This window comes from Myotis lucifugus, unplaced genomic scaffold (assembly GCF_000147115.1).
Source record: "Myotis lucifugus unplaced genomic scaffold, Myoluc2.0 scaffold_18, whole genome shotgun sequence".
Classification (NCBI taxonomy): Eukaryota; Metazoa; Chordata; class Mammalia; order Chiroptera; family Vespertilionidae; genus Myotis; species Myotis lucifugus.
Window position 1 is genome coordinate 7,156,683 of NW_005871066.1, and position 25,327 is coordinate 7,182,009.

The window sequence follows — 25,327 nt, forward strand, 5'->3', positions numbered from 1 at the left end:
TAAAAATGTGAGACAAAGTAGGGTTAAAGGCAAAGAGCATTAACTAGCAGAAGATATATTGATTAAATTTACAAATTAAAGGGAAAATAGAACAGTTATATTCTTTGATGTGTCAAATTATAGGGCATGTAATATCCAGCCAAAGCTTATTTGACTAACATTGTAGAAAAAATGGACAGAATTGCTATTGAGAAGATTTTGAAACAGTTTCTTCCAGTTTTTAAGAGATCATGAAGAAAAAAATGATATATAGAAATGAGATAATACAAATAACATGATTAAAATATATTTATTTTGAAGTCAAATAGAGAATATGAAAGGATGTATCTTAGGTTTCAAAGACAAATCAGTAAATTTCTAAAAATAGATATACACATTCTCTGAATGTTATTATAGTGACACTAGAGTTTATTAATAACTAGATAAATAAGCAAATAACACTGTCATTGTCCTTAGAAATGAAATAAAACAAAATAAAATGTTACTTTTCTCGAAGAGGAAATAGTTTATTGCATTTCACATTATTTTCCGGCTTCTAGTTTATGGACAGTGGTATACTCAAAGGAAAATGCAAATCATTATTTTATGATTAACAAGTGAGCAGTTATAATTAAAAAGCAATATATTAATGTAAGGAAATTAGAGTAAGGTCAGCAACACTGTTCTAAGACAAAAAAGGAAAATTAATATTGATTGAGAATAGAAATTAAGAGAAAATATTAAAAATAGAGCAAATTTATTGATGAAGTCTGGCTTCTATAAAAAGGCCTCTACAACTGTTAAACACTTGGTAAAGGCAATCAAAGAAAAAAGGAAATAAAATATTTGTATACCTACCTGTAAGATACTGCTATGTATATATTTTCATATTTGTAAATATGAAATAAAAAATTAAAGTTACCTACCACAGAATTGCTGTGAAGATTAAATAATATAAAACTCAGAATGAAGCCTGATGCATAATAATCATATATGAAATATTAACTTATTAGTATAGTATGACTTCTTACTATTACTACTAATACTGTTAAAATATTAAATGAACAAAAAATTAAAAAATATATTTTCATCACTAAAAATTTGAAATTCACTGTTTTCTGAGAAAATAGAAATAAATGACCATTATAGAATTAGAGCATTTGAGTAGCTTGACAATCATGGGGAAAAACATAATCTAAGAAATAACTCACTGAAGTTCTTGACCCCAGACATTTTCATGGGCAAATTTTCTTTTTTTATTTAAAAATTTTCAATGTTTATTTTTATTATGAACTATAACTTTAGAAAGTATATAAAATGTACAGTGAAACAGTTAAAAAGCAAACAATCATAAAGCGACCACTCTGTTAAGAGTAGACCATGTGACCCTTCTGCTCACAGTTCCCTTAGAGCAGTGGTTCTCAACCTTCCTAATGCCACGACCCTTTAATATAGTTCCTCATGTTGTGGTGACCCCCAACTATAAAATTATTTTCGTTGCTACTTCATAACTGTAATTTTGCTACTGTTATGAATCGTCATGTAAATATCTGATATGCAGGATGTATTTTCATTGTTACAAATTGAACATAATTAAAGCATAGTGATTAATCACAAAAACAATATGTAATTATATATGTGTTTTCCGATGGTCTTAGGCGACCCCTGTGCAAGGGTCGTTTGACCCCCAAAGGGGTCGCGACCCACAGGTTGAGAACCGCTGCCTTAGAGGGTCCCACTGTACTCACCTGTATAGTAACAACTGCCTAGCTTTTCTTTTTCATTTTATACCATCTATGTGCACCTACTGTACACTGTATTGTAGTTTTGTCCATTTTTTATATGTTGTGTAAATGGGATCATACATATCAGAAATGAGAAAAGGATGCTCACTATCATTGCTATTCCCAGAGTAAAAAGTGCAAGACTTCTAAGGGGAAAAGTATAAAACTTCATTCAAAGTCACTAAAGAAGGCCTGAATAAATGGAGAAATGCTTCATGGATATGGATTAGAAGAATCAATATTGTAAATCTATCAAAGGGAAAGCTATCAACATTTCACCATTAAGTGAGATTGAGGAATTTTTCTCCTAGTGTGCTAAGAGTTTTTACTATGAATGGGTGTTGTATTTTTTTTTCCTTTTTTTAAAATTTATTTTGTATTTTCTTTTTCCATCAGCATTTATCCCCTTTATTCCCTCTTCTACTCTCCCCCACCATAATCACCACACCTGTGTGCACGTTCATGAGTTCTCAAATTTCATCTACACTTTTTCCATCTATTGAGATGATCTTTCAGTATTCCTCATTTCTTTTATTAATGCAGAAAATTATAATATATTGATTAATTTCCCTATGTTACATCAGCCTTGTATTTCTGGAATAAACATGGCTTTTCTATATATGAAACTTCATTAGTATTTTCTTTAAGCTATTTCTATTCCTGTTCATGAGAGATTTACTTGTACTTTTTCTTTCTCTTAATAACTTTGTTGAGTTTTGTTATGGTAAGGTTACACTGGCCTGGTAACATGAGTTGGGGAGCATTTCCTTTTAATCTGTTCTCTGGAAGAACTATGTATGATTGGATTTTTTATTCTTTTAACTATCTCTTTTGAAGTTAATATTCTAGTTAGTGAGTTTGACAGTAAATAGGATAAAGTAAAACACATAAGTATAAATAATAGTTTACTGGCTCTGAGCAACTAGAAGAATGTATTAGTCTTTAACTGAGATAGGGATACCATCAAGACAGGCTCTTTTATGATGGAATATCAGGATGTTGGTTTTGGATATGTTTTGATTGAGATGCCTATTAGGCATCCAAGTACATATAGAAAGTAGACAGTTCTGTATGTTGGTCTGAAATAGGGAGCGGTCCATTCTGGAGATAGAAATTTAGGAGTCATTTCATGACCTAAAAGAGAATACCAAGGGAGCCAGTGTTGATGCAAAAGAGAAAAGGTGGAAGGACCAAACCATGAAATACAAAGATCAATAGATCAGAAATGGGGGGCAGGGCCCTGGTGGCAGGGGAGGTCCCCCATGGGGCCAAGGGAAAATTTTTTTTAAGAGAGGAAGGAAAAAAAGAGGGATCAGGAATATCCACCCAAAGAGACTGAGAAGGACCAACTAGAAATGTAAAAGAAAAATAAGTATAGTAATCTGGAAGCAAAGAGGAGAGAGTTGTCAGAAGTCTTACATGCTTCTATTAGGAAACGTAAGTTAGGATTGAATAATGACCATTATGTTTAGTAATATGGGGGATATTTCAATTTGCAATTTATTTGGAAGAATAAAATTTCTTGAAAAAAGCCAAGGAAAGTGTGGAGTTATGACTGGATCTTGCCGCTACCAAATATCAGAACATACTATATTTATCCTATATAATTAGATCGATGTTGAATTGATATAGCAGTGGACAAAGAGACCACAGTTGAAAACCCAGAAGGTTATTTAAGTGAATATAAACATTTATTATATAATAAGCATAGTTTTCTGTAGAATGAGAAGGATGAATTAATAAATGGGGCTAGCCCAACTAGATATTCATTTGGAAGAAAATAAAATGAATCCTGTAAATATTAAAGACTTAAATGTTAGAAATAAAACAATAACCATTTTGCAAAAAAAAAATATAATAGACCACGTATACAATGTCTGGGTGCAAAACTGTGCCAAGACCTCATATCCTAAAAACAAAAAAGGAAATTGACAAGAAAACAACAAACATGTAATAGAAAAATGGGTAAGAGCCCTAGCCGGTTTGGTTCAGTGGATAGAGCGTCAGCCTGTGGACCGAAGGGTCGCAGGTTCATTTCCGTCAGGGGCTTGTACCGCGGTTGCAGGCTCCTCCCTGGCCCCAGCCCTGGTAAGGGTGCATGCAGGAGGCAACCAATCGATGTGTTTCTCTCACATGATATTTCCCTGTCTTTCCCTCTCTCTTCCACTCTCTCTAAAAATCAATGGAACCCTAACCGTTTGGCTCAGTGGATAGAGCATCGGCCTGCGGACTGAAGGGTCCCAGGTTCGATTCCGGTCAAAGGCCGGTACCTTGGTTGCAGTCACATCCCCAGTAGGGGGTGTGCAGGAGGCAGCTGATCGATGTTTCTCTCTCATCAGTGTTTCTAACTATCCCTCTCCCTTTCTCTCTGTAAAAATCAATAAAATATATTTTTAGAAAAATAAAAATAAAAATCAATGGAAAAATATCCTCCGGTGAGGATTAAAAAAAATAAAAATAGGTAAGAAATGTGAACAAAGAGTTTACAGAAGAGCAAATTAATTGGCCAAAAGACTTGCAAAAAGTGTTTAAGTTTCTTAGTAGTCAGAAAAATAAATCAATGAATATTGATCTTTGGTAGAAAAAAAAAGAAAAGAAAAACTTCAGTTGCTAATAGGGATGTAAGGGAAAGAGGATTCTAATACTTTGAAGGTATGATTTCCCTCCCTAATATTGCTTATATGGTGGTACAAACGGGTTCCACTCAGAAAGAAACAGGTTGTGATGAAGTTTGCTTCTTTGTGTGTAGAATGCTAGTACCACTGGGTGGCTTAGACACTGAGTAACAGTCACTAGGTTCCAGACAGGGCACATAACTCTTGAGGCCTCATTTTCCTTGTTGTGAGGCAGAGATAACCATCTGTCAGTGCTGACTGCTTTCCCCTGAGGTTGTGAGGATCAGCTACTGTGTCTGCCAGGTCTTTGGCAATGATAAGTTGTGATTCAGAGAATATTAGCTCAGACCATGAGCTTTTCAAAAGTACCAGTTTAAGAACAAATTATGTAAATTTTGTGTACGTGAGAAGAAAATGTACTTCTGAATGTTAGTGGTAGTGAAGAAGGGCCTTGTAAAGAAGGATTGCATTCAACCCGAGTTGGTTTGGCTCAGTGGATGGAGCGTCGGCCTGCAGACTGAAGGGTCCTGGGTTCAATTCCAGTCAAGCACATGCCTGGGTTGCTGGCTTGATCCCCTGTAGAGGGCGTGCAGAGGCAGCCGATCAGTGATTTTCTCCCTCTCCCTTCCTCTCTGAAATCAGTAAAGATATATTTTTTTAAAAAAAAGAAGAAAAAGGATTGTGTTCAGCATTGGGGCTGAGTTTCGTAGGCCTGGAACTGTGCTGCCTAATAGGACACTCTGCAGTAATGCATACCTTCCGTGATGTGCGCTTGCTACATGATAGCTCTAGTCTGGTGGCTGTTGAGCACTTGGCATGTATTAGTGCAAATGAGGAACTAAATTCTTAATTATGTTTAATTTTAATTAATTTAACTTTCTATATAAATAGTCATGTGGATAGTACTGTAGTGGATAGGACAGGTACATGGATCAGGCTCCACATACATATTAAATTATAGTTTGACGTAGGTTATAGCCAAAATGGGTATTAAAATGTCATTTGCTAAAGAAAGATCAGAATAAGAAAACTGTTAACAGAAGGTATTTATTGTGGAAAGCATTAACCAGAGTGCAGAAGCTGAGTAGTGGGACTTCTCAGCCAGAAGTGCGGACATGCTGGCCTCAGTGCTTTCCCTGTTCAGCTTTTGTTTTGCTGTGCCCATCACAGCATTCCCTTTGCAGGACACCTCTTCATGGCTCTGAAGGCCGGAGCCCTGGCTCTGACACTTTTCTGTTGTGATTCTTATCCATGGCTTTCAGTTTATTCTCCTGTAAAATGGATTAAATATCTCTCTTCAAGGTCCTTTCCTCTTCTAACATTCTGGGAACTTAAGAAGATAGCTTGTGTGGTGATATAGGGATCAAGATGAGAAAAGATTCTGTGGCCAGTTGTTTTAGCCTGTACCACAGGAATCTCTCTCACATCAGCCAGTCAATAAGTGGACTTTGGAGGGCTGGGAATCTTGGTTTTTGCCCTCACCTTCACTTACTAGCTCTGAAATATTTTCCATTAGAGAAGGATCCGAGTTTTGTGTATTTCCATTTATTATTAAGAAGTCAAACTATTAGGAAATAGATATTTAAAAGTATCTGGGATGTAGATACTAAAAAGAACACTAATTTGCAAGCTCATGTTATAATCATTGATGACTTACTTTTCAGGGTAAGTTTGTTCCTGTCATGCTTTGTGTAGATAGTTGGGAATTGCCATTATTTAAGAAGAAAAAAAAGAGAAGAGCTTGTCATATTTTAATGTTGTCAACATTTGCTGATTTTTACTTCTATTAGAATATCCACCTGCATGAATGTTTTAGTAATTAAACAATTGTCTACATAGAGAACTGGAAGGCTATGAAAAATATTAAAAGTACAGTTGTGTATTTATACCTGGGAAAATACATCCAATGTAGAAAGCCTGATTCATATCTTCACAGATTTTTAAATTTAAGATTACTCAAAAGAATGGGAGATAACAAAGTTTGTTAATATCAACTAGACCCTGTGAATTTCCTCAGGAAGTACTAAGCATAAAGTATAATAAAAATTGATTTAGTAATTTATAAGAGAAGAATAGATTGGTTAGTGAACCAAAGTTAAACAACTAAAATTTTTTTTACATTATGATTTTTATTTTGTTTTTTCTTTTGTCCTTTTAATGGATTTGGTTGGGAAAGCATTTTGGGAGTGTGGAATAAACAGAACAGAACAAATAAAAAGGCATATAGCATGTAATAAAAATAACATTTTAGGGACTTAAAGTGTGTGAAATAGACAGTTTGGGGAAATCTTAGGTATCTGGGCATTTTACATGTCTGGGAACAAAGCTGTATTTTGCCCAATCATTGGCAAAATTAAAATATGTTTTCAGTTCATGCATCTAAACTAATAGACAATTTGTATTATTTAATTTTACAAAGATCCAAGGCATTTGATTATTAATATACTAGAGGCCAGGTGCACAAAATTCAAGCATTTTTGGGGGGGGGGGTCCCTAAGCCCGGCCTGAGCCCTCTCACAATCCAGGAGTCCTCGGGGGATGTCTGACTGACAGCTTAGGCCCGCTCCCAGCAGTCGGACATCCTTAGCACTGCCCCAGAGGTGGGAGAGGCTCCTGCCACTGCTGCTGCTCTCACCAAGCATGAGCCCCACTTCCTGCTGAGCTGCGCTTCCCCTGTGGGAGCGCACTGACCACCAGGGGGCAGCTCCTGCATTGAGCGCCTGCCCCCTGGTGGTCAGTACGCATCATAGCGACTAGTTGTTTTGCCGTTCGGTCGATTTGCATATTAGCCTTTTATTATATAGGATACTTGCCTAAAGATTTACGTTTTGTTTCTTAAATAGAGTCCTGTGAAGATAAATCAGATTAGCCTGGATGAAAGTGGAGAACACCTGGGCGTGTGTTCCGAGGATGGCAAGGTACGTGCTCATGTGGTCACCTGGAAACCGTGCTCTGGCACTGGGGTCTCCAGGGGCTTGGAAAAGCACTCCCCTTACTGTATATGTGCAGTAAAGAGAAACTTGCTTATTCTTTTTGGACATGGGCTTGCTTCCCATTGCTCATAATTAAAGTAAAATATATTTTTCACAAATGTGCCTTAGGAAAAGTAATTACAAGAATGTCAATAATGTAACTAGTATTAAGCTGATTAACAGCTGTGGCAGGGGAACGTGTCACCTTAATCATTACTGCTATGCCACTTAGACTTCAGTGACTAGTCTGCAGTTCCTGCAAGACAGTAGTTTAATGCCTTTCTGCCATAAATCCACAAAATTGGATTTTGTGGTCATGATTTCTGTGGGCCGGTGGTTTTCATTTCACACAAGTTATGAATGTTTCTCTTGAATTATAGAATCTTTTGATAAGCAATCATAGCTTATCAGAAGAATAAAGTGTCTTACAGTGGCCACATTAAATAAATATAAAATCAATATATGTACAGTTTCCTAAAAACCTGGCACCCACTTCCTCAATCGAGGACATACATCATTTGTGCCGTGTATAACTAACAATTATTAGTGCTTCTTGCTGATGTTGAGCTGTGACATTTAGTGGTTGTGGTGATTGATTTTCCACTTATAAGAATGTCTTTTTTTGTTTTCCAGTCGATGGAAGTCTTTTCTAATGTTGGTTTGCAATGATAAAATTGTAATGCACAATGTGTTTAAGATACTTTTCTAAAATAACAGTTTAAGAAGAAAGTGCATTAAGAATCATTAGAGAACCTTACCTATTCCTGACGGAAGACAGCAGATTTTCTAATCTAATTTTGATTTTTACGTGATCTAAATGCAATGTGCCATTAGGATGAGTAAATTAAAAACAACGTACTCAGTATAAAAGATTTATACCCATTTGATCTGTTACCAAAAGAAAAATGAAGTCTTCTTGACATACAAGAATGCATTTTATGTACCTAAGCCTAATGTTTCTTAGAGTCTTTTGAAATAGTAATTGGAACACAGGTGCTTTTCAAAAAGCACTGTCAAATTTTATAGTACCTTCTGAAATTCTGAGATAAACCAGACTGTGAAGGAGAGATTGAGGGAAGAGTTGTTATGTGCAGAAATAGAGAAGAATTATCCAAACTATTGAGGCATATTTGTATTTATATATTTGTAAGAAAGGTCATCTTCATTTTGTTTTCTGAATGATGATGAATTCCTTCTGGGCTGTTATCAATTTAATTGAACTAATTTATTGAAAGAGAATATTCAGTTTTTGAATTGAGAAAAATTTTTATTAAGGTAATTCATCTAGGAATTTTTAGGGCTTTAAATTTTGAGCAATTATTATTTGATGTAGCAAATTTCTGGTGAATAATGAGATGACCCTCAGATATCTCATGGGGTACACTTTTTGACAAACACCTCTGTTTTTCTATTTTAGTAAAATTTAAAACTGCTGTATTTTGGTGTAGACCTATGATACATTTTAAAAAATGCTTTTCTCATATATTTTATTAGCATTGGTAGAATTGAAAACAAGTATTTCATGCATATTTTTTATGTAAGCTAGCCTTTACCATGAGTTAGTCATTATTGTGAAAATTGAGTAGCAGTATAGAGTGATCTGGTAAAGTGATTAGTGATGATTAAATAAAGATATTACATACACTCCAGATATCTAAAATGAATGCATCTCTAAAGGGCTGTTGTGATTTTTCTTTCTTTAGTGTATTAGGAATCTATCTCTCTATATAAAAGCCTAATATGCAAATTGTCCCCATGGGAGTTCAACCAGGAGACTGATCGCTCGCTATGGCGTGCACTGACCACCAGGGAGCAGTGCGGAAGGAAGAAAGGCACTGATTGGCCCTGATCACTAGCCAGGCCTAGGGACCCTACCTGTGCATGAATTTCATGCACTGGACCTCTAGTAGTAGATAATTACTTATGTCCTATTTCAAAGATAATCTTCGATATTTGCATTCAGTTTTAAAGCCATAATTCTAACCATTGTTTAAAATGTTCTCTTTTAATTCAGCTGGTGCTCATTTCTGTCTTTATTCCATGGCTTCTCTGTGATTGAGTTCTAAATTTTGAGATATATCATGGGTGTGTGTGTGTGTGTAGTTTCAGTTTACTGGCATACATTTTTAGGTAACTTTCTGATAAGTGCATATAAGATTTACTATCTGTTACAGATATTTCCTTCATACATAAACTAGAATTAATTTAGTATAGAGTTCTGGGTTGAAATATTTTCTCACAAAATTTTGGGAATGTTGCTCCCTTTTGTCTGACTTTCTTTTTTGTAGACATGTCAGAGGCCAGTCTAGCTTTGTTCTTTCACAAAACCTTTTTAATTATTCTCTTGTCCTGCCTTGGAGCTCAGACTAATAACACTAGCAACAACAATGACAATAAACGGCCGTTGTAATGGAGTTTGCTAACTTATGTCTTGTTGGGGTCTGTTTTCATTAATTTTGTCTGGAACACAGTAAGTTCTTTAGATCCGTATTCTGAAGTATTGTTTTCATTTCAGGAAAGTTTACTTCCGTTCTGATTTTGATTATTACTCCAGTTCCCTTAGTTTTCATTTCTTCAAAGAAACTCAATAACACATGCTTAGGCTGGAGGCAGTGCGGTGCAGAGGCTCAGAGCAGAGCTCAGTGTTCCACCGGCCTGTGTGGCAGCCCAACCCCCGGCCCCTGTGCTGTGCTGGGCATGTTGTTTGCCCTCCCAGTGCCTCCCCTCTCTCAGCTGGGCAGTGGGCACAGTGGGGATCCTGCATGGGAATGTCTCCAGGTGTCAGGTGTATGGTGAGCTCGCCACTGATTAACCATTTTTATTGCCAACCATTCATTTCTTAACCCATTACCGTCTGATCCCTCCCCCTCCCACATTATTGCACCTAAACTTTTCAAGGTGAGCAGGTGGATGGATAAGCACTATTCACGCTTCCTCTCTTTCCTAAGATGTAGGTTGTAAGAAAATTGGTCTTATTGTGTGGCATCCCCCCACCACATATGTGCTTAGCTTTCTCATTGTTTTTATCCTCTCATTTCTTTGTCATGGAGAGTTCTACTTGTTTATTCCCTTTGCTGATTTGCTTTTCTTCCAGCATCAACTTTACTTTGTGGAGTAGAGTTTTATTTCATTTTGCATTTTTTTTATTCTCAAAATCTTTGTCTCTCCCAGCTCTGTTTTCATATTAGCCTGATATATACAGTAGGACCTCGGGTTATGTCAGAGATCCGTTCCTACAGGGCGAAGTAACATGATTTTCACTGTAAGTCAGAACCCACCTACATAAGCACCTACGTCACTCACATGGAGCACATACACAGCAGTAATGAAGTGAAACAGTAAAAAAAAATTTGAAAGGAAGATAACAATTCCTGACCTTTACTTGTGGTAAATAAATAATAAAAAACATAAAGCACATACGTACATATTTTGAAATGACGGAACTTTTTTTTTTTTTAATAAATAAATGGGAGATGGCGACGTAACCATGAAACAGCGTACTTCGAGTCTGAGTCCGACGTAACCCGAGGACTGCCTGTAGTTAGTTTTTTAATTTACAACTTCTTATATGTCTTAGAGTGTCAGGCAGTATGGTCTAATGGTTAAGAGTGGGATTACCTGCCACTGTGTTTTAGCTGTGTGATGTCAACTAAGTTATTTTTTTTTAAATATATTTTATTGATTTTTCACAGAGAGGAAGGGAGAGAGATAGAGAGCTAGAAACATCAATGAGAGAGAAACATCGACCAGCTGCCTCCTGCACATCTCCTACTGGGGATGTGCCCGCAACCCAGGTACATGCCCTTGACCAGAATCGAACCTGGGACCTTTCAGTCCACAGTCCGACGCTCTATCCACTGAGCCAAACCGGTTTCGGCTGTCAACTAAGTTATTCATACCTCTCTGTGCCTCAATCTATTTCCATCTCTAAAACACAGTGGCAGGTAATCCCACTCTTAACCATTAGACTATACTGCCTGACACTCCAATATATGTAAATTGTTTGGAAGAGTACCTGGAGTAGAAGAAACATGTGATAATTATTAGCTGTTGTCATCCTTGTCATCATCATCACCATCAGTAACATCATTCTGTGTTTCTGCTCCGGATTCATGGGGGTCTTTTCTTCTTATTATTGAAGTCGCTAAAGAGTTTTCTAGTTTTTCTTTCTTTTCTGATTATAATTAAAACATTTTTTAAAGCATAGTTTTCTCCCTCAACATAGTTGGAATTTTGTTCTTCAGTATTCTTTTTATAGCCCAGGTGTGTGTTTTTGTTGCTTGTTTATCCATTACAGAATAAGAAGAGCTCTTTCTAAACCTGGGTTAACAAAGAGATTCATGTCTGACGGTTCTTGGCCCTGCCTGTTATCATTTTGGGTGTTGTAGAATCACTTCTGAGCTCCATGCAGGGGGCCTGTTAATGAGCTCCATTGCCTCTGACCAGAGGTAATCAGGTAAGGCATCCGCCCCAGAGTGAAGTGGGAGCCTGTGTTATCATCCCTCCCTGCTCCCTGACACTCTTCCTGGGTGGAGAAGAGGAAGAGCAGCAATCTCCCTTGTGAGGGTCCCGCAAGCTACCTCCCTCGATGTAATGACAGTTTTAATTCTTGACCCGTTGTTACTTGGAAGCTGGGGTTTGAGAGAGGCTGTGATAAGGGAAGTACCGATTGGGAGGGTTGTCTGACACTGGCCACCTCACTCACAGTCACTCTATGTCAGATGGTCTGTCACCCAATTCTCTGGTTGGCAAATACATTGAAATCCTTGCTAAAGTGGAGAAGGATACATAACCTTCCTTACTGTTTCCTGCAGGTAGCTTTTCTTTACTTGAGGCAGGAAAACACACATCTCAGACCTTCTGTGGTTCTTATCTGTCTCTGTGGTTTTGTGGTTAATGAGAAATCCTCTGGGCCTTTGCAGTAGACTAAGTATAAGGCCCATTTTTCTGAATTTTCTATTTTTCTTCATTAGGTATTTTGGTGACAAATTGGACGAGGTTGTTGGTGCTGCTGTAGGGGATATAGTTTTCAAAAGAATCCACTCTATTTTAACCTTTTGTTATTCTTAGATGAGGTCTTCCTAAAAGCTCTCCAGGCTGTCATTCAATGGAATCTTTTCACAGATAAGTATGATATTCACTGACAAAATGGCAAAGTAAATAAAGGGGAAAAGAAGAAATGAATGAGAACTATTTTGAATTTTATTAGTTTTAGTAGTGTAACTTGTGACCAATTCGTTTGGGCTGTCACATAAGTGAAATCAACCAAACATCGAAGGCTTTACAAATCACCCTGCTTGTACTGATAAAGTTTCTGACATTTGTCTTACGAAATTATATTGTTTTTTTATGCTGGGGAAGATGAGGACAAATGAGGAAAATGTTACTCAGTGAAGTGTAGTAGAGACTGACCTAAAAGTCTAATCATCTTTGACGTCTTCAGCGAGCACTCCTGGAGCCCTGGCTATGGCAGTAGAATTCTTGCTTCTGACTAGTCCTCAAGCATAGTGATGAGTGTCAGCCTGTTTGCCAGGAACTTCTGTGATTTGTTCTCTTTCTGTTTATTCCTTCTCATCACTCTATTATATTTTCAATATGGATTCATAATTTTAAAAAACATTTTTATTAATTTTTAGAGAGAGAGAGAAGCATTGATGTGAGAGTAAACCATTGATCAGCTGCCTCCTGCACGCACCCCCACAGGGGATCTGTCTGCACCCAGGCATGTGCTCCAACTGGGAATAGAACCTTTCGGTGCATGGGAGTACACCCAACCAACTGAACCACACTGGCCAGGGCTGGATTCATAGTTTTTAAAGGGACATTTATCCCCGGGGATTTGTAATTTAATTTTCACTATTAGATTCATAATCCTAGTATTTACCGTCTCATTTATTGATACCTCAGTCTTTTTCACCAGGCTTATACATCATTTATTTCCATTGCAAATACTTTTCCCTATAATGAATATCACTGAACTTTTGTTCTTAAAATCACCTTTTCCTTGCTATAGGCAGATGGAAGTTTATCCTTTTGAATTAATAGTCTGCTTCATTTTTCAACCTCTGTCATAGAGTTGCATAATTCAAGTCAATATTCACTTTCACTTTAGTTTGGCAAATATTTGGGACTTCTGAATGTATTTTTTTCCTATTCTACTTTTCTTATACTTTATATAGAAAGATATATATATATATATATATGCAAATTTTAGGCTATCTCACATGATGGCATTATGCAAATTTTAGGCTATCTCACATGATGGCATTATGTAGAAAAATAGGGCTTGGGACACTTTTCTTGCTTTTGATCACTTTAGGCAAGTAATTTATTTTTCTGTAGAATCATCTGTTGAATGGGTGTGACGGTGTTTGTTCTCATACCTGGCAGTGTTGCTATCAGGACCAAGTGAGGCAGAGCAGGAGTTTTAGTGCTGGCTGTATCCCGTCAGTCGTGGTCCTTTAAAAATATAATTTCACCCCCGCAGAAGGCTTAACTTGTCTAGGGTGGAGCCTAGCCATTAGTAACTGTGCAGGGTAGGCAGAGTCGGAACCACCGAGGTGAAGGATGTGGGATCACTGAGAGACATGTTAGCGGTAGTAATAGAAGATTTGACACAGGACCATGCTGCCGCATTGTTGTACAGAAGGGAAATAGCTATGTTAGAAGAATTTGAACTTCCGTGTCTGGCATGAGTTTATGCTGAAGTAACTTCTGTGAGTTGACCACTTATTGATTTACTCCATTAAGATTCAGATGATATAGTAACACCCCTACTTTTACCCAAATTTCTTGGATTCTGCTTATCAATTAGGTTAAACTTCCCTGGGTAAAGTAAAACTCTGAATGCAATGCTTATCTTTCCTACTTCTTAATCACCATTTTATAAGAAGTCTGTTGTATCTTATGCTTAATACATTTATATAAAAATAGTGATTGGATACCTTCTAAACAATGAGAAGCAAGGTAGTGGTGGGCATACATGTTATGTTAAGAATACATTCTAACAGACTACTTCAGGGTAAATCTAATTCCTTCTGTGTTACATTGTACCATGTGCTGTTCTTGGAACCCAAGATGGCACAAGGGTATAAAAATAGTAGTCACTAAATGAATGGCATGTCCTATAGAGTTTAGATTTTAGTGAATAAACTTGTCTCCAAAAATTATAGCGTGGGTAAATTTTTCTCTTTGAACTTGCAACAGTGAACCATGCACAACTTACCAGGATTAAAACAAAAAGAAATAAAAAGTTGGGCAACTTTTATATCTGTTTAAGAAATTGAATTTGTAATTAAAAACTTTTCACAAAGAAGCCAATTAGATCTAGATGCCCGGCTAGTGAATTCTTACAGAATTTAAAGAAGAAAAATGCCACTTTTATAGAGATTAGAAAAATAGTAAACACATCCCAAGTGTTGGGGAAAGTTCTGTGCCCCTGATAGCTCCAAGTGATTGAGGGCCCCTGGAATTCTTACGCTCTGCTCGCGAGAGTGGAAATTTATCCAAACCGCTTTGTAAAACCGTTTGGCTGCCTATGAAACGTGAATAGATGCATAACCTCTGACTCAACAATTTCATTCCTAGTTATATGAATGTCTATAAAAGTGCACCAAAAGATTTGTAAACAGTGTTTATTGCGGCATGATCGTAATGGCCCCAGTCTGGAAACAGCCCCAGTGATCGATACATAAATTTCATACATTAAAATACTACACAGCAGTGAAAGAAATCAGCTACTGCTGTGTACAACGGTATCGGTAAATCTCACAAAGAAAATGTTACACGAAAGAAGCCAGTAAAATTACTTATGGTTTCATTTACGTAAAATTCAGACACCACCACATCCTACCTGGCGATCCTCTTCAGAGTAGCAGTTAGGTTGTGGCTGGGAGGGGTGGGAAGGAGCATCTCGGTTTTCCTTCTTGGTCTGGGTGGTGGTTACAGGTGTATGGTCATTTCCTAAAAGTTTATGAAGCTGTAAATTTATAACTTGTACCCTTTATCGTACGTCTATTCATTTTTTTAAAAAGTAAACAACTCAGAAAATAGATTAATTATGAATAAAGTGGCCTGGAACGACTTTAAGTAGGCACTGATAAGTAGAAACGTAAACCATACATTTATACAGTCTCAGAATATTCAGCATAAGATTGTAAGTGAAGTACAGTTCACCTGATTTCTTCCCACATTGCTTTGCATGGTTGATTTATATGTGACTCAAAAAAGAAGCTCCTTTTTCCTTTAAGGGAAGGAAAAGAATTCCTGTAGGGATAGCCTATGGGAAGCTCATAAAAGAATACTAATGACCTATTCATATGTGTTTTATTTTTTTAAATTGGCATCATTAATAAAAAAAAATGTGTAGTGAGTAAAGGGAACTCTATCCATGAGATGCTTAGAAGAGCTTAATTGTGGTGGTGTTCTCTCACCCTATTATAATTGTTTTCATTGGATGCGGAATAGAGACCAGAAGGACCTTCGATTATTAAATGTTTTACTTTGTTGCTGTCATGGTGAAATGACTGGATCTATTTCCTTTTTAGGTGCAAGTGTTTGGACTGTATTCTGGAGAAGAATTTCATGAGACCTTTGACTGTCCCATTAAAGTAAGCAGTAAATTTTAATTTTTCTAAGGGTTTTCTTAATGAAGGCCATAGGATTACAATACTTTGAGTGCTACCAATTTTTTAGTAATTTTGTTAATAAGCATCTATTAAACACAATGTACTATAGAAACTATTCAGTCCTTTAAAGGAGTACAAGATGTATATTATATGATTGTGATCTCAGGAATATTCTTGTAGTGGGTGAGATATCTCTCTTTCTCTCTGTCACACACACACACACACACACACACACACACACACACGCCTGTAATTAAAAACTCGGTTGGTAAAAACAATATGAAGAAGTCCAAGCTGAGAGAAAAGTTACAATATGAAGAAGTCCAAAGCTGAGAGAAAAGTTACCTTTAGCTGTTCTTGTTAGTGACGGTTTTAGATGGAATGATGTTTGGGCTTCCACGTGGAAGAACAAAATAATAGAAACGGAAAGGCCAGAAAGTTTAAATTGTGTCCGGGAAGTGGCAAATAGTCTAGTGTAGATAGTGCGTGCATAAAATACTGACTCAGCGGGATTGCTGTATATCCAGGCTAAGGAATTTGGGCTCCATCCGTTAGATAAGGAGAAATTATTGAATGTTTAAGAACAAAGACATGACATAAACGGAGGTGAGCTTAAGGAAAAGTAATATGGCAGCTTCTGCAGTATAAACTTGGAGGCTGATACCCACAAGGCAGGAAGACCAATTTCAGATAAACAGTTATGTTAGTTAAAGCGATTATTGTAGTTATTAAAGGAAGAGGTCATTTATTTTTTTCACTTGCTTATTCTAACATCTATGGATTGACAGGTAAAGAGGAGAAAGGATCAGATGGTGTTTTAGAAAGCCAAATCTGTCAAAATAAGGCATGATTGAGGGAGGAGAGTGACTGGGAACGAGACAGGTTAGAAGGCTAATGCAGTGCTCCAGGCGGGGCGGGGCAGGGTCTCAGTAAAAAGAGCAATAGTGAGTGCAGCAAACCTCAGAGATATTGAGGATTCGGTTCCAGACCACTGCAAAAGGGCAAGGATTGCAGTAAAGTGAGTCATTCTCTTTTTGCTGGTGGAGGGTCTTGACTTCAGTTTGTTAAAACACAGCACCTGTGAAGCTCGATAATGTGAAGAGCAATAAAATGAGATATGCCCGTATTCAAGATGGAGTAGAAGAGATGAATTTGAAAGCCTTTACAGCGGTTCTCAACCCGTGGGTCGCGACCCCTTTTGCGGTCGAATGACCCTTTCACAGGGGTCGCCTAAGACCATCCTGCATATCAGATATTTACATTACGATTCATAACAGTAGCAACATTACAGTTATGAAGTAGCAACGAAAATAATTTTATGGTTGGGTCACAACATGAGGAACTGTATTTAAAGGGCCAGAAGGTTGAGAACCACTGCTTTAGGAGGTAGACCTAACAGACCCTGGTGATGGATTTGATGAGGGTGATGAAAGATGAAGGAGGTGAGGGGAAATCTGGTTCTTGCTTTGCCACTGGTGTGGGAATGCCATCTTGAAATACGGGGTGATTTGAGTAAGGACGTTGCTGATTTGGTTTTGAGATTACATAACTGTAGCACATCTTTTAGGAATATTATGGAGGTTTTGGAAACATGAGTGAGGGGCTCAGGATAGAGAGTGGCCCTAAAAACACAAAGTTGATAACCACAGTTGAGTACGGTGAAACCACTTTGCAGGGCATTATCTAGTTAAAGGTTAAAGAGTGAGCAGAGAAGAAAACATGATGAAATTTTAGAACATCTAAGTTAAAGGTTCAGGCAGTGGGTGGGGAGGAGGGGAGGTGAATGACAGCAGGGATCTAAGAAGCATCAGCGGGAACAGAGGAGATCCAGAAGAGATCTAGGAATAAGAACATAAAATGTATTTAATTGAAGATTCATGAAAGTATAATTGTGTGGATTTTTCTAATGCCTGGAAATTTTTTGTGCTAAGTTAGAAACCCCCCTGAAATCTATTGGTGATTTTGTGGGTTTGGGGATAAGAAGGCACCAGGCAGAGTATGTGCCGGCTTACAGCCAAGAAGGGAGCCCATAGTCCTGCACTGAGTGGTGCCACAAAGCCTTCAGAAAGCCATGGGGTGGAGCAGCCTGGGGAGAAACCTGTGTAAGGAGTTAGAAAGAGATTGGCTGAGTGGAAACAGAATGAGAACCAGGGGGACAGGAACTGAGGGTGGAGGTGAAAGGGAAGGTCCCGAATGGTTAGCTCCATGACTCTCTGGTCTTGTGTCTTCTTGATGTAAGTACACTCGGTGTCTCTGAGGCTGGGCGGCCCTACCTGTTCCGCTGGGTGCCTTCAGCCATTGGAAGGCATCCTGGGCAAGGAAGGAGCTAGTTGGGTTCTTTCTCTGGGATCCTTCTGTGAATTACATTCAGTTGCAAACATTCTTGACACCTTGATTGACCTACTTGTGGTCTCTAAGGAGGGAGACTCCTCACTCATCCAGAAACTAGAACTAATTCACTCTCAACTTTTAGCTTTGACCTGGCTTCATAGAAGAAATATTTTTACAAAACTCAGACATCCTCAATTATTGTAGAATATTACCTGAATAGATTACTTCCTGCCAATATATAAGGATAATTTTTAGATCATGCTGCCTCTAAGGTATAGCGTTTATTCTGTGCCTTAACCATGACTCCTAACCTGGCGTCGGGTTCTTGTTCCCTAGATCATTGCCGTGCACCCACACTTTGTGAGGTCCAGCTGCAAGCAGTTTGTGACTGGAGGGAAGAAGGTAAGTGCTGTGTCTGCCATCACAGGCAGGCTCTGAGGGGTTGCTCTTTAATATATCGTCAACATTTTTAATGTTTGTTCTTTAGGAGAAATTTTGAGAAGTAACAATGTAATGAAATCATAAGACCATCATGTCTTGGGGAGGTGTGGCTCAGTGTTTCCCACTGGCATTCCCGTGGAGTAGCTTCAGAGCAGGAGAAAAAGAGACAGGTTGTTACTCAAACTACCGTCTAACACTTTGAAATATTGTCTCTCCCACAAAAAAAGGGGGTAGAGGTGGCATTAAAAAAAATAACAAAATCAGTTAAACTAGTGTTTTTTTTTTTCCCTTTGTAGAAAATCTCTTGCAGGCCTTGATAAAGTTTTAGAATAATTCTGGCTATTTTTACTGACATGTTCGTTGCATATTTTATTATCTTAGTGCTGTTTTAAAAACAGGAGAGTAAAATAATCCTTTTTTGCATTTATATGTTTGTTTATAGGTATAGTAAATTGTAAAACAGTACTTCTGTTTTAGAATGTTAATATTTTTCTATTTTCATTAACCAATGGTATTTTTTAAAACCATCTTTATAACAAAATGCAACTATTGTGCTGGCACTCTGAACATTATTTCATAATCAGTGTAGAACTTGCTGAAAGGAGGTGGTCTGTGGTCTGCAGTGCACAGCTATGAAATGGCTACTGTGAGGCTCAGACACGGAATGTTTTCTAATGGTTATGACAGTTACCTGTCTTTTTCCCTTGTTCTGCTGTTTCACAGAATGATAGTGTTACCAAGCAAGGGCCGGCCGCCTGATGCACGTAGGAACCAAAACTCTGACATTGGCTTTGGAGAAAAGAAAGAGGTTTTTTTATTGCTGAGGCCCCTCAGGAGACAGGAGGCACCGGTCAAACCTGTCCCCCCAATCTGGGGTGTGGACAATATTAAGGGCGAGGGAGAGCAGGGTGGCAGGCGGGAGTGCGAGGGAGCACATCTGGTTTTGGTGTTATATTTAGGAAGTCATTGCCTGATCTAAGGATCATGACTGTTTATGCCTGTGTTTTCTTCTAGGAGTTTCATAGTTTTAACTCTTAAATTTAGCCCTAGAATCCACTTCGAGTTAATTTTTTTGTATGGTATAAGGTAGGAGTTCAAAGTCATTCCTTTGCATAGGGCCATTTGTAGAAAACATTGGTTGTTTGTTTGTTTTTTCAACATTGGCTTGGTCCCTTTGTCAAAAATAAGTTAACCATAAATTTCTGGACTTTTAGTTCTGTTGATCTGTGTATCAGTTCTTGTACCAGTACCCCTTTTAGGTTTAAGAGCCACTAATTTTGCTATAATTACTTATGGGATGACCAACAAATTAACTCCTCTTCAGGCATTTTGATTTTGAGTTCTTTCCCTTTAAAAAGCCATGATAATGTCTTCTACTTATGTTAGACTAGAGGCTTAAGAAACATTGTCTGTAAATGTATCCTCTATTAGAGACTTCAACATAAAGTATTCACTGATTTATTTGGATTCATTAAAGTTTATTATATAAGTATGTATGTAGTTAATAAAAAGTAATGTTTATTCAATAAACCATAGTGACCTCTTTGTATACAGTTAAATAACTAGAGATTTCCAAAATGTACAGCAATTTGGTGAAGCTTGCCGAAATCTCCAAAGAAAGTCCTTCCTTCTCTTCTGTATGTGTATGTACTTTTTAAAGAGCACTCTAACTGTATAGTATTGCCATTAGTGTGTTTGGTTTGTTTTAAAATAGAAAAAAAGCTTTTAATTAAGAATGGGGTAGTATTGTAAAATGATTCTTTTCATCTTGAAGTGTTAGCAAATTTTTAAGAGGAGCGGTGTTTGTTTGTTTTTTTTAATAACCAATTACAACATTTTAGACCTTAGAAAAATGAGGAAAGCAAAACTTTACATTGGCCCAATCACAATACCACTCAATCCAACTTCGTCTAGGGCAGTGGTCGGCAAACTCATTAGTCAACAGAGCCAAATATCAACAGTACAACCATTGAAATTTCTTTTGAGAGCCACATTTTTTAAACTTAAACTATATAGGTAGGTACATTGTTATTAACTTCATTAGGGTACTCCTAAGCTGGCCTTTGCTAAAAACGTCCTCAATCTGATTGAGGTACGTTCGCTGAGGTCGACCCCTTCCAACTCTCCCATCCACACTCGTCTTGTATACTTGTTTTGTCTCTCTCCTTTCGTTCATCCTCTCTATATGTCCAAACCATCTCAACATACCTTTCTTAATCCTCGACACTACATCTTCTTTCACTCCACAACGTTCCCTAAAATTAACTTAATAAACTTTACTTGAAGTTTTAAGCCAACTTCGCACTGTACGTGCGCGCCTGCACGTGGTATTTTGTGGAAGAGCCACACTCAAGGGGCCAAAGGGCCGCATGTGGCTCGCGAGCTGCGGTTTGCCGACCACTGGTCTAGCGCCATGAGCTAAGCAGAACAGTTTGAAGAGTCCAACATTTAGCAAATGGTGGTAATCTTGCAATGATTGTATATTGCAGATATCAATCCCTCTCAGTTTAGAGCAGATGGCGGACAATGGGAGGAAAAGAAAGACAAATATCATGTAACTGAGAGGTTATGACCTTCTGCCTTTAAGAAATAATTTAATCTTCAAAAAAAAATTAGGGCAAAGACCAGACAGATGAAGGTTTAATGTGGAATAAAGCATTTTTAACCCTTAAGAACACTGATTTTCCCTAGACTGACAGCCAAATGAATCTTGGAATTATATGCCAACTCCTGTAAATAGTGAAAGTGGCATGGAGACTAGAAAAGTGAAACATGAAAAATAGAAATCCCACAGTGAGGTATTCATGATATTATTTCATAACGATATTTGAAAGAATGCCTAACTTATTTTAGTTGTTTTGATTTTATTAAAAATTTCCAGTCCTTAAAAACATTATTAAAAGTAATTAGAACATTTCAGAATAACCCTGCAAAAGAACAGTGTAGAATAAAAAACCTGATACTACAGTTTGACACATTTTTTGATATTTCCTTTAAAGGTTCCAGCTTCTTAGGTCTTTAGAGATACTCCATATCCACCAGGGACTAGGAAGAGGATGCTATAGTTCTGTGTGGCATAAACTTTTATTTTAGGCTTTCAAGGTAACTTCTTAGTAGTTGAATGGCATAGCTAGATTCATGGACTCCCCTGCCTGACACATGAGCATATAAAAAGCTTATTCTAAATTCTGTTTTGTTTCTATGTTGGGGCAGGGGGAGGGGAGGAAAATAAAAAGCACATCTCTTAAAAGGCCATTGGAGAGAGCTTTCCAATGTATGAACCAATGGATTTTTAAAAAAAAAAATATAACCGCCTTGTGTAGCAAGAATTCTAATACATGAGCATAGCAATGAGGTTTCTCTTTTAGAAACAATCTGTCAGGCAGATCTTGTCTGGATTTTTTTTTAATTGCACAAATTTTTCTGTTAGCAAATAAACTTTGGCTTCCTATGATCTTTACCTTTGAACTCTGAAATGCATTTCATAATAACTGGTTCTACTATTTGACAAATTATTAAATTGTCTCAGTGCTGTTAGCAGCAGAGTTCATTTTTAGAAACGAGGTAGTCAGCTGTTTGGCGTGGTGGTGGGGTAGAATGAGGGGGGCCTGGCTGCAGGGACAAGTTGCTTTGTAAGCTGGAAATTGTCACTCAGCAGATGAGGAAAGGACCCGTGTGAATGAAATGAGGAGAAGCGTCTCACTGTTCGCAGCTGAAGGCTGGTGGCAAATTTTACCTGAAGGACAAAGGCGGTAGCATCAACTAGCTTCTGTAAGTTTCCAGTGGTGATTCACAGCAGCAAATTGCATTTTGAATCTTTTTTTTTTTTTTTGGAAGAGGATTCAATAGAGCAGCTTTTTGTAAGAATACAAATCGTTTTAGATTTCCGATGGCCCAGTGAACTGCTGTGACCACTAAACAGGAGTGTAGAGGTGTTTCCATGTGTGTTTGCTTATCTTCTCGTCAGATTGGGACTGGAGGTCTTGGCGTCAGAAGGGACTTGGCCTCAGTTATCCTCCTTAGTCCGCTGACTGGTGGGTCTCCAGGAAGACGCTCCTGCAAGTGGTCAGATGCCTGATCGTAGGCAGTCTTCTACCTGCAAACAGTTCTTACACATTGCTGCACGGGCAGCCATCAGCTTTATGGCCTAGTGGCTGCATGTTGAACTGTTGTAAATAAATACCTTAATTTCTACTAGGTACTGTGCTATAAATCGTCATTCCATCCCTAGAAATTCATTTCATGCTTTGAACATACCAAAATGTATTAAAAAAAACCATTAATTATTAGGAGGTAAAACAAATACAATGGCCACAATCATTTTTTATGTATGTAAAACCAAGTTGTAAAATAGCTATATTATAAAAGTATATATATTTATGTGCTAACCTGGCTGAAGCTAAAAACAGAAATCTAGTGTTTAAAATAGAAATCACTTTTAGTCTCAAACATAGGTGTTCATTTCTTTCAAAATTTAGTTTTTTGTCTCAAGTATTAATTACTTTTCCATGTCAGTGTGTAGGACTCCCGAAGTCTTTGAGATGGATCCATGGCAACTTCATTATCCTCAGTGATCCTCCTTGTTTCATGTCCATCAAAAGCCTGTTGAGAATTGAAGCCTTTTTTTTCTTCAATGAGTTCAACTAACTTTTCCGTTTGTAATACCTCCATATGGATTGCAGCGTCCCCCCTGCCCCCCCCCCCCCGACTTCTGATGTTAAGCCTCGTGTCTTCCTAGAGCCATCAGACTGCCTTTGCTGCTGCTGAAAACACTTCGCTTTGCATGTGGAGAGTGCTGTGATTGTGCTTAAGTATTTTGAGTAGCAAATGACTGTGCAAGAATCATTGCCTAGTTCAGAATGCTTATCATGTTTCCTTGAGTTTAATACCAGTTGATTTGGGAGGTTTACTCGTCTTTTTTTTTTTTTTTTTTTAAATAAGGCTCTATGAACTACGGTTACTAACTTTGGGAGGTTTTTATTCCTTCTTGCCCCCTCCCCCCTTTTTTTTAAAAAAAAAGATAAGACTATATATAGCAAAGGGTCACAATTTCAGCCATTGTAAGTTGGCATCACTAATACAAACGTAATCACATTCATTTCACTAGTGTCTTTGGTTTCTTTTTTAAAAAATATATTTTTATTGATTTCAGAGAGAAAGGAAGAGGGAGAGAGAGAGAGAAACATCAATGATGAGAGAGAATCATTGATTGGCTGCCTCCTGCACTCCCCCCATTGGGGATCGAGTCCTCAACCCGGGCATGTTCCCTTGACCGGAATCGAACCTGGGACCCTTCAGTCTGCAGGCCAACTCTATCCACCCATCCAAACCAGCTAGGGCTCTTTGGTTCTTTCTTTCTTTCTTTCTTTCTTTCTTTTTTTAAATTTATTTTATTGATTTTTTACAGAGAGGAAGGGAGAGGAATAGAGAGTTAGAAACATCGATGAGAGAGAAACATCGATCAGCTACCTCCTGCATACTCCCCACTGGGTATGTGCCCGCAGCCAAGGTACATGCCCTTGACCGGAATTGAACCCGGGACCCTTGAGTCCGCAGGCCGATGCTCTGTCCATTGAGCCAAACCGGGTAGGGCCTCTTTGGTTTCTTGAAGACAATTTTGTGTCAGGGTCCATGTTGGGTCTGTGAATACATAGTATCTGGATTTCAGGAATGACAGTGCATTTCCAAAGGCAGATAGGTAGAATGCTATGGTGGAAAACAGTTAGACAACAAGAAGGAAGGAAAATGAATATTCCAAGTTTTTTGAGAAGGAAAAATGTGTGTGTGTGTGTGTGTGTGTGTGTGTGTGTGTGTGTGTGTAGTAATTTTGCAGTCTTTTGTCATTATGCATTTTGGATTTTTCTCCCCTGTTGTTTGTTTCCTTTTAATTTTCTAATTCAATTTGATGTGTAACAGTGAAAGTTGGAACAAACTAAATGTCTAACAATAGTGAATTAGCTGTGTCTTGACCTGCAGCCAAAGATCACCAGGCACACACTAATGGGGTGTGAGGAAAAAAGTGTTAGAAAGAAGTTATTATAGGATTTGTGTTGGTAAGGAGTGATTTGGGAGGGTTTAAGGAAAAGGGGTTTTGCTCTAGATTGGATACTATCAAGAAGCAAGAATAATTCTATCATTGGTATTTTAATAAATCTTATCTAGAAGGAGGGAAAGCTAAATCAAGGCTAAAAACATAATTGGTGAAGAAGCAATAGTCTCTGTTTTAGCCTGATTAGGGGGATGTTTTGTCATTCATGTGGCTGGAAGAACATTTATATTTTGTCTGCATTCAGACATGATTATGGAGTGGTGGTGTTTTTGTCCTCATCCTTCAGGAGGCCTTGTCTGATGCTGGTGTTCTCTGAAATTGTTTATATTCATCCAGATAACACCACACCCTAGCTGGGAGTGCCAGGCCAGTTCCTGGATGTCAGCTCCTCTTTCTGAGTTGGAAAAATTCACATGCCCGGCGTTAGCTAGTTGCTTCTATTGAGGTACTTTACAAAAATATATGTGTGGTCTGATTCTATTTATTTTTTTTGTAGAAACATGATTATGTAGCAATATTTATGGAAGAC

At 37.8% G+C, this 25,327-nt stretch overlaps 1 protein-coding gene across 1 annotated transcript in view; it reads left to right on the forward strand.

Moving 5' to 3' along the window:
* Positions 1–25,327, forward strand: part of VPS41 (VPS41, HOPS complex subunit) — a 121,274-nt gene that overhangs the window by 37,296 nt on the left and 58,651 nt on the right. The window contains exons 5-7 of the mRNA XM_006085361.3: positions 7,222–7,296; positions 15,897–15,959; positions 18,645–18,710. Coding sequence (XP_006085423.1) covers positions 7,222–7,296; positions 15,897–15,959; positions 18,645–18,710 — 204 coding nt within the window. The remainder of the gene's footprint in view (positions 1–7,221; positions 7,297–15,896; positions 15,960–18,644; positions 18,711–25,327) is intronic.